This window comes from Rhinopithecus bieti, unplaced genomic scaffold (genome assembly GCF_001698545.2).
Source record: "Rhinopithecus bieti isolate Rb0 unplaced genomic scaffold, ASM169854v2 scaffold_12928, whole genome shotgun sequence".
NCBI classification, from domain to species: domain Eukaryota; kingdom Metazoa; phylum Chordata; class Mammalia; order Primates; family Cercopithecidae; genus Rhinopithecus; species Rhinopithecus bieti.
This window is the reverse complement of record NW_016807614.1, coordinates 327,429-336,777: the sequence shown is the minus strand read 5'-3', so window position 1 is coordinate 336,777 and position 9,349 is coordinate 327,429. Positions and strand designations below refer to the sequence as shown.

The 9,349-nt window shown below is 46.5% G+C and overlaps 1 protein-coding gene across 9 annotated transcripts in view; it reads left to right on the top strand.

Annotated features, from left to right (window-relative positions):
- Positions 1 to 9,349, top strand: part of MILR1 (mast cell immunoglobulin like receptor 1) — a 31,390-nt gene that overhangs the window by 19,834 nt on the left and 2,207 nt on the right. For 2 of the 9 annotated variants that reach the window (XM_017882848.1, XM_017882849.1), the window contains exons 8-9: positions 649 to 729; positions 1,434 to 1,776. In XM_017882848.1, the coding sequence (XP_017738337.1) occupies positions 649 to 701 (53 nt within the window). In that variant the 3' untranslated portion in view covers positions 702 to 729; positions 1,434 to 1,776. Of the gene's footprint in view, positions 1 to 648; positions 730 to 1,433; positions 1,777 to 8,479; positions 8,694 to 9,349 lie in introns of those variants that run through there. The other 7 variants (XM_017882844.1, XM_017882839.1, XM_017882846.1 and 4 more) reach the window with 6 other exon arrangements.

The window sequence follows — 9,349 nt, the reverse complement described above, 5'->3', positions numbered from 1 at the left end:
CCTTTCCTTTCCTTTCCTTTGCTTTCTTCTCTCTCTTTTTCTTTCTCTCTTTCTCTCTCTCTCTCTTTCTTTTTCTTTCTTTCTTTTTCTTTTCTTTTCTTTTCTCTTTTCTTTCCTTCCTTCCTTCCTTCCTTCCTTCCTTCCTTCCTTCCTTCCTTCCTTCCTTTTCTTTCTTTCCTTTTTCTTTCTTTCTTTCCTGCCTTTCTTCTTTTTTTTTGAGACTCTCACTCTGTCACTCAGGCCACAGTGCAGTGGCACACTTTCAGCTCACTGCACCCTCTACATCTTGGGCTGAAGCAATCAACCCACTTCAAGCTCCTGAGTAGTGGGGCTACAGGTGTGCACCATCACGTCTAATTTTTTTTTTTTTTTTTGGTAAAGACAGGTATCTTGCTATATTGCCCAAGCTGGTCTCGAACTCCTGGGCTCGACCAATCTTCCTGCCTCAGCCTCCCAAAATGTTGGGATTATAGGCATGAGGCATTATGCCCGCTAACATTTTCAAGAATAAATTATTTAACACAGTCCAGGAAAAAATTAGTTAATACCTGGTTCTGTCAGGCCACCCAGCTACTAGAAATAGGATTTTTAAAAACAGCCTCACCTGTCACATATCCTAAGTAAACTATTTTCCCTCTTATATTTCAGAAGCCTGTGATTCTTATAAACCTGGATATGTCTATTCTGAACTCAACTTCTGAAATTTACAGAAACAAACTACCTCTCAGGGTAAGATGCTTTTTATGAAGCTGATTTCCATGAACAAAAAGCAAACTTGAGGCTGAGGCAGGTGAATCACTTGAGGTCAGGAGTTCGAGACCAGCCTGGCCAACATGGCAAAACCCGGTCTCTACTAAAAATACAAAAATTAGCCAGGTGTGGTGGTGCGTGTGTGTAGTCCCAGCTACTCAGGAGGTTTAGGCAGGAGAATCACTTGAGCCTGGGAGGCAGAGGTTGCAGTGAGCCAAGATCATGCCACTGCACTACAGCCTGGGCGACAAGATGAGACTCCATCTCAAAAAAAAAAAAAAAGACGTTCATTGATGTTCATGATTTAGCTAACCCTCCAGATTTAGCTAATGCCAAAGGTGTGCCTTGATGTGCTGCCTTTCCCAGTCACGTTCCAGGGACAGAGTCCACGGAGTTGAGTTGTGGGGAAGGAGAATATTTTAGTCCCCTAGGGCTGCTGCTACAAATGACCACAAATTGGTGACTTACAGCAACCATTTCACAGTTCTGGAGGCTGGAAGTCCAAAACCAAGGTGTCTGTAGAGCTGTGCTCCATCCAAAATTTCTCGGGGGGAGCCTCCTTGCCTCTTCCACCTTCTGGGGCTCCAAACATTGCTTGTGGTTGCCTCACTTCAACTTCTGCCTCTGTCTTCACATGGCCTTTTATGTTCTTTCTCTTCTTCTTCTTTTTTTTTTTTTTTGAGCTGGATTCTCAAAAAATTTTGAGAGTTGCCCAGGCTGGAGTCCAGTGGCACGATCTCAGCTCAATTCAATCTCCACTTCCCTGGTTCAAGCGATTCTCATGCCTCAGCCTCCCGAGTAGCTGAGATTACAGGCACCCACCACCACACCCAGCTAATTTTTGTGTTTTTAGTAGAGATGGGGTTTCACCATAGTGGCCAGGCTGGTCTCGAACTCTTGACCTCAGATGATCAGCCTACCTCGGCGTCCCAAAGTGCTGGAATTACAAGCGTGAGCCACTGTGCCCGGCCCTGAATTGCTTTAGTAAAGAAAGCGTCTCCCAGAATAAATTCATCTGAACGTGCATCCTTCTCTGAGCCTTCTGACTCTTCAATATTCTGCTCACACCTGTCTGGCATCTCCATGATATTTTCCACTGGTCACCACTGTCCAACAGAAATATAATGTCAGCCACATGGGCATACTTTTCACTCTTTCTAGTAGACACAATAAAAAAATGAAAAGATGGCCGGGCATGGTGGCTCATGCCTATAATCCCAGCACGTCGGGAGGCTGAGGTGGGTGGATCACTTGAGGTCAGGAGTTCAAGAGCAGCTTGGCCAACATGGTGAAACCCCATCTCTACTAAAAATACAAAAAAATTAGCTGGGCGTAGTTGCGGGTGCTTGTAATTCCATCTACTTAGGAGGCTGACGCACAAGAATCGCTCAAACCCAGGAGGCAGAGGTTGCAGTGAGCCGAGATTGCACCACAGCACTCCAGCCTGGGCAACAGAGTGAGACCTGTGTTAAAAAAAGAAATGAAAGAAAAGAAGAAAAAAAAAAAAAAAGAAAGAAAAGGAAGGAAGGAAGAAAAGGAGAAAAGAAGAGAAACAGGCGAAATGAATTAGAATAATATATTTTATTTAACCCAGCATATCCAAAAATCCTATCATTTTAACAAGTACAACTACCCTATTTCCCTCAGAATGTAGCATTGCCTCTGGTTTGCTGTGGATCCCGTATTAGACCACTCAGCTGTAGAGTCTTGTGGGATCCAAGCTTCAAGGAGACCCATCATGCATGTTTAGGGCCAGTTCCAGGTGTCCTTGACACGACACTAAACCTCCATTTCCTTTTTTTTTAGAGACAGAGTCTGGCTCTGTCGCCCAGGTTGGAGTGCAATGGTGCCATCTTGGCTCACTGCGACCTCCGCCTCCTGGGTTCAAGCGATTCGCCTGCCTCAGCCTCTCAAGTAGCTGGCATTACAGGCATGTGCCACCATCCCCAGCTAATTTTTGTATTTTTAGTAGAGACAGGGTTTCGCCATGTTGGCCAGGCTGGTCTTCAACCCCTGACCTCAAGTGATCCGCCCACCTCAGCCTCTCAAAGTACTGGGATTACAGGCGTGAGCCACCTTGCCTGGCCCTCCATTTCCCGATATAGTCTTATATCCACATTCACTGCCGTAGCCCGCTCAGACCCACGCTGCTGTGGGCTCCCCTGGCTCCTGGAGGAGCGCACCCGCAGACGCTGCAGTCTTTGTGTGGCTCAGCAATTGCCGCTCACATCAGGAACTGCCCTTCCTCCGTCAGGCTCCGCTGAGACCCGACCCTGGTTATTAAGCTATGAAGGAGACAGGGATGGATCTTAAAGAAGACAAGCAAAATGTAGTGAAGCAAATAAAATGGTGGTTCCCAGGGGCTGAGGTCCGGGGACAATTAGGAGTGACTGGCTAACGGGTACAGCGTTTCAGTTTGGGAAGACAAAAAGTTTTGGAAAAAAGATGGAAAGTGGTGATGGTTACACAATAATATGAGTTGTGTTTTTGGTGTTTTTTGAGACAGAGTCTCTCTCTGTCACCCAGGCTGGAGTGCAGTGGTATGACCTAGGCCCACTGCAACCTCTGCCTCCCAGGTTCAAGCGATTCTTGTGCCTCAGCCTCCCGAGTAGCTGGGACTACAGGCACCCACCACCACACCCAGTTAATTTTTGTATTTTTAGTAGAGACGAGGTTTCACCATGTTGGCCAGGCTGGTCTCAAACTGCTGACCTCAAGTGATTTGCCTGCCTCGGCCTCCCAAAGTGCTGGGATTACAGGTGTGAGCTATTGTGCCGGTCAATATGAATGAATGTTTTTAATCCCATTGAATTACACACCTAAAATTGGTTAAAATGGTAAATTTTATGTTATGTGTAACTTACCACAATAATTTAAAAACTATTGTGAGGCACCTGCCTCATGTGAGGACTTCTAAGAAGAGGGGCTGTTCTCCTTCTCAAGAGAGCTTGTGGGCTTGTGGGAGTTTCATATTCTCAAATGTCCACATCCCAAGGCCCACCCAGCCCCTGTCAGTGTCAGACGTTAGCAGAGCAGAAATGCCAGATGTGCTCATTCCATCTCCTCCTTGGTTGCCCCACCCTTTTGATCAGATTCTGGAATTGGCTTTCAGCACAGTCTTCCGGCTGGCTGTGATCAATGAGGGTGGCTTAAACCCTATCCTCGGGGTTTCACAGCTTGCCCCGAACTGGTAGCCTCTCATTTTACCCTTGCAAAGCTTCTAAGGCAGCTAAGAGAAGCCAACTAGCTTCACAATCCACATAATTAGCATTGCCCCAAACCTTTCAAGTGCTGGAATGCTGGCGTCCACTAGTGCCTCTTTTCTTTCTAAACCTCATTCCACATGGCAAGGGAAGGTCTTAGGAATTGTGGAGCTGTGGTGTGCTAAGGGTTCTCACTGCCTGCCTATCACCAGCAAGGGAGTCCTTGTTGCCATCCATTCCTAGGGGTTAATTTTGTTCCCTGAGGCTGCTTTCTAGGGCCTTCTGGTCCCTTGTTTTATCCTGGACTAGACCTGAAAGCAGAGCCTGAAATAAGGCCTTCTATGCAAATCATTTATGTAGGAGGTGGCCCTGGAAAGCAGGCCCAGTGCGCCACAGGAAAAGCCAGTACAGGGTGTTTTGCTGAGTTGGGCACTGTGGTGGGCAGCTGGACGTGAGCCCACTGGAATCTTCTGAAGAGTCCAAGAGCCTCTTCTCAGTATTGTCCACTTGAGGATTGATAGTGAGAGGTATTTATCGATTGGTGTCCAACCCTCATTGGTTGAGGATCATCCCAGGAAGTGACACCTCCCCACTTCTAGACTAGCATATGCGTATTCCAAGCAGGCTTCCCTCAGTGTCTCACCCCAGGCACTGCAAACACCCCAGGACAGAAAGTGAACATGTGTATTATGCAGTTAAAGCAAGAAGCTATCAGTGCAAAGTGAGTAGACCCTCAGATGCAGCTGGGTCAGAGGGAAGGCCCAGGGATATGACGCAGGACACAGAGGTGGCTGATACACCACCTCCCAACATTTCCTCTATCACAACAACTACAACAATGGCAACAATAGGGCTGGGTGTGGTTGCTTACGCCTATAATCCCAATACCCTGGGAGGCCAAGGCAGAAGGATTGCTTGAGCCCAGAAATTCAAGACTAGCCTGGGCAACCTGGCAAAATCCTGTCTCTACAAACAATACAAAAATTAGCCAGGCATCACTGCCACTAAAATTAGCATGTCTGTAGGCCCAACTACTCAGGAGGCTGAGCTGGGAGGACTGCTTGAGCCTGGGAGGTCAAGGCTGCAGTGAACTGTGACTGTACCACTGCACTCCAGCCTAGGCAAGAGAGTGAGGCCCTGTCTCAGTAGGTAAATAAATACATTAATTAATTAAAAATGACAACAATAATATATGTATTGAGCTTATAGCATGTTCCAGGTACTATTATTAAGTGCTTTGTGTACCTGTTTTCTATAGCCCCACAATACCTCTTTGGGGCAGGTACTCTTTTTTTCTTTCTTTCTTTCTTTCTTTTTTTTTTTTGAGACAGAGTTTTGCTCTTGTTCCCCAGGCTGGAGTGAAATGGCGTGATCTTGGCTCACTGCAACCTCTGCCTTCCAAGTTCAGGTGATTCTCTTGCCTCAGCCTCCTGAGCAGCTGGGACATGATACCACATCTGGCTAATTTTGTATTTTTAGTAGAGATGGGGTTTCACCATGTTGGCCGGGCTGGTCTCAAACTCCTGATCTCAGGAGATCCACCTGCCTCAGCCTACCAAAGTGCTGGGATTACAGGTGTGAGCCACCGTGCCTGGCCTGGGGCAGGTACTCTTATTTCCCTCTTTTCATACAAAAAGAAACTGACTCACAAGTTCATTCAGCTAACACCTGTTGGAAACAGGAAAGGAACTCAGATCTGAGTGACACCAGAGCCCACACTTCTTTTCTTCTTCTTCTTCTTCATTTTTTTTTTTTTTTTTTTTTTTTTTTTTTTTTTTTTTTTTTTTTTTGAGACAGGGGCTCACCCTCTTGCCCAGGCTGGAGTACAGTGATGGGATCACAGCTCACTGCAGTCTTGACCCTCCTGGCTCAAGTAATTCTCCCACCTCAGCCTCCTGAGTACCTGGGACCAGAGATGCATGCCACTACACCTGGCTAATTTTTATATTTTTGTAGAGATGGGGTTTTGCCACGTTGGCCAGGCTGGGCTCAAGCAATCCTCCCACCTCAGCCTTAAGGCCAGGCTTAAGCTACTGGACTCAAGTAATCCTCCCATCTCAGCCTCCCGAAGTTTTGAGATTACAGGTATGAGCCACCACGCCGGGCCAAGCCCACACTTCCAACCACTACCTTGTTAACATTCCAGGATGGACACCTGGATATTGAGGGCTTATCGGATCAGAAAAGTCATCAGATCAGAATTAGCAAGATCAGCAAGGATGCAGGGACCTGGGGCCCACACATGCTCACTGAAGATGCCCCTTTGTCAAGCGGCAAAGCCAATGGGAGGAAAGTGGGAGAGAGATCACCCAAACAGGCAGAAGGAAGCACCGCCATGCATTGCTTAATGACAGAGATAGGTTCTGACAAATGCGTGTCATTAGGCAATTCCACTGTGTGCACACCAGTGTATTTACACAAACCCAGATGGTATCCACTACTCCACACCTGGCTATACGGTAACCTATTGCTTCTAGTCTACATACCTGAAGCCATGTTACTGTACTGAATGCTGGAGGCAATTGCAGCACAATGGTATTTTTGTATCTAAACATAGAAAAGGTACAGTAAAAATATGGTATGATTTTAGGGGCCACTGTCACATACCTGGTTCGTGGTTGACTGAAACGTTGCTAGGCAGTGCGTGACTGCATCTGAAAAATGCATGAAGAGGAGGGCTGGGCATTTGGGCAATGGTTATGGACAAGGAGGTAGATTGTGTGAGTGTTCAGGCCTGTGGGCAGGATTCATGACTATGTGAGGCCAGGGGACATCCAGGCAGGCACAAGAACATATGTTGGCACACACAGGCCCTGGCCAGGTGGTAGAATCTTTTTTTTTTTTTTTTTTTTTTTTTTGAGACAGAGTCTTGCTCTGTCGCCTAGGTTGGAGAGTGCAGTGGCGTGATCTCGGCTCACTACAACCTCTGCCTCCCAGGTTCAAGTGATTCCCCTACCTCAGCCTCCTGAATAGCTGAGATTACAGGCATGCACCACCACACCCAGCTAATTTTTGTGTTTTTGATAGAGATGAGCTTTCACCATGTTGGCCAGACTGGTCTTGAAATCTTGACCTCAAGCGATCCACCCACCTTGGCCTCCCAAAGTGCTGGGATTACAGGTGTGAGCCACCGCACCCAGCCAGGTGGCAGAATCTTGACTCCAAGAGAGTTCTGACAAATAAAATATCATAGCCTTGAAATAATATTTAACATTTTAAAGGTAAGCTTTCTCCATTCACACTTCTGACACCAAATGTGTGGGTTTTTTCCACACCAAAAACCAATTCTCCAACTCTCTGGACACCAATAATTCAATCCCAACATTAACTATCAGGAGTCACTATCAGACCCCATAGGTTAAGGGCTCAGTCCTACAAGACTGCCCCCCAACTCAGATGCCAATCACAAGTCAAAGCATCACATACTTCTGATCTACCACCCCCTCCTCGGGCTGGATAACTTGCTAGAATTGTTTGCAGAACTCAGGAAACCAGTTTCATTACTACTACTGGTTTATTATAAAAATGTAAAGAAGACCAGGTACGATGGCTCATGTCTATAATCCCAGCACTTTGGAAGTCCGAGGCAGGTGGATCACTTGAGTTCATGAGTTTGAGACCATCCTGGGCAACATGGTGAAACCGTCTCTACTAAAAATACAAAAATGAGCCGGGCGTGATGGTGCACAGCTATGGTCCCAGCTACTCAGGAGGCTGAGGTGAGAGGGTCACTGGAGCCTGGGAAGTTGAGGCTACAGTGAGTCGTGATCCTGCCACTGCACTCTGACCTGGGTGACGGTGAGACCCTATCTCAAAAAAAAAAAAAAAAAAAAAAAAAAAAAAAAAAAAGGCACAAAGGATGCAGATGAGGAGATGCACAGGGCAAAGTCCAGAAGGATCTCAAGCACAGGCGCTTCTGTTCCCGTGGCATGGGGAGTGCCATCCTTGGGGCATGCGGATGCATTCATCAACCCAAAAGCTCTCCCAGCCCTGTGGTTTAGGGGATTGTGGGTTTCACCATGTTGGCCAGGCTGGTCTCAAGCTCCTGTCCTTAGATGATCCACCTGCCTCAGGCTCCTAAAGTGCTGGGATTACAGGCCTGAGCCACTGCGCCCGGTTACTTTCTGGCCCAACAATATATTCCAGGTTCATCTTGTCCTTGTCCTGACCCGACTCTGGAGTCAGCTGTATTTCCAAGGAGCTCTGCGTCCTTTAAGAAGAGCTCTGTATTTAGAAACTGGGGCCTGAGCATGATCTTGGCTCACTGCAACCTCTACCTTCCAGGTTCAAGCAAATCTTCCGTCTCAGCCTCCCAAGAGTAGCTGGGACTACAGTTGCGCACCACAACGCCCAACTAAAGTTTGTATTTTTTGGTAGAGACAGGGTTTCACCATGTTGGCTAGGCTGGTCTTGAACTCATAAATTATATTTTGATTTTATGTTGTTGATATGTAGAAATAATCTTTTTGGTTGATTCTGTGTCCTGCATCCTTGCTAAATTCAATTTTAATACTCTCTATCTGTAGATTTTCTTACAGTCTGGAGACCAGAAAGCTACTGTTGTGACTGTTGTGTTGTTGCCTCTGCCACAGCTGCCTCACACCCAGAAATGAGCCCACCATGGAGGAGAGCTTTGCCACTGCGGACACTTGCTTCTCAGCCACAACCTTTTGCTTTCCAAACCCCAGCCTGGGCACCTCATTGGCGGAAGAGACTCACATCCCTGATCCCAGGAATACGGTGACTGTAATTTTTTAGGTTTCTGACCCCACCAAATAGGAGGAGGGTTAAGATGTGGCATGAAAGAGCCCATTAAAATATCTACCACACTAGCCAAAATATCAATCGGGAGTGAGGGTAATATATATTTTAAAGCCGAGACTCAGCAGGTTATCTAATCACACATTCTCACCGAAAGAACTAGGAACTAAATGATGTACTTTATGAAGAAGGAAACTGAATACAGAAAAAGTGTGTAGGATTCAACTGTGAGAAAACATAAATGAGAGAGTTGCATAAGGTTCAGGAACATTATAAATTTATCATGATTTAAAAAATGGGGGCCGGGCATGGTGGCTGATGCCTGTAATCCCAACACTTTGGGAGGCCAAGGTTGATGGATCACTTGAGCACAGGAGGTCGAGACCAGCCTGGGCAACATGATGAAACCCCATCTCTACTGAAAAAAAAAACACAAAAAACAAAATTGGCCAGGTGGGGTGGTGCACGCCTATAGTCCTAGCTACTCAGGAGGCTGAGGTGTGAGGATCACTTGAGCCTAGGAAGCAGAGGCTATAGTGAGCCGAGATTGCACCACTGCAGTCCAGCTGGGGTAACAGAGCAAGACCCTGTGTCAAAAAAAAAAAAAAAAAAAAAAAAAAAAAAAAAAAAAAAAA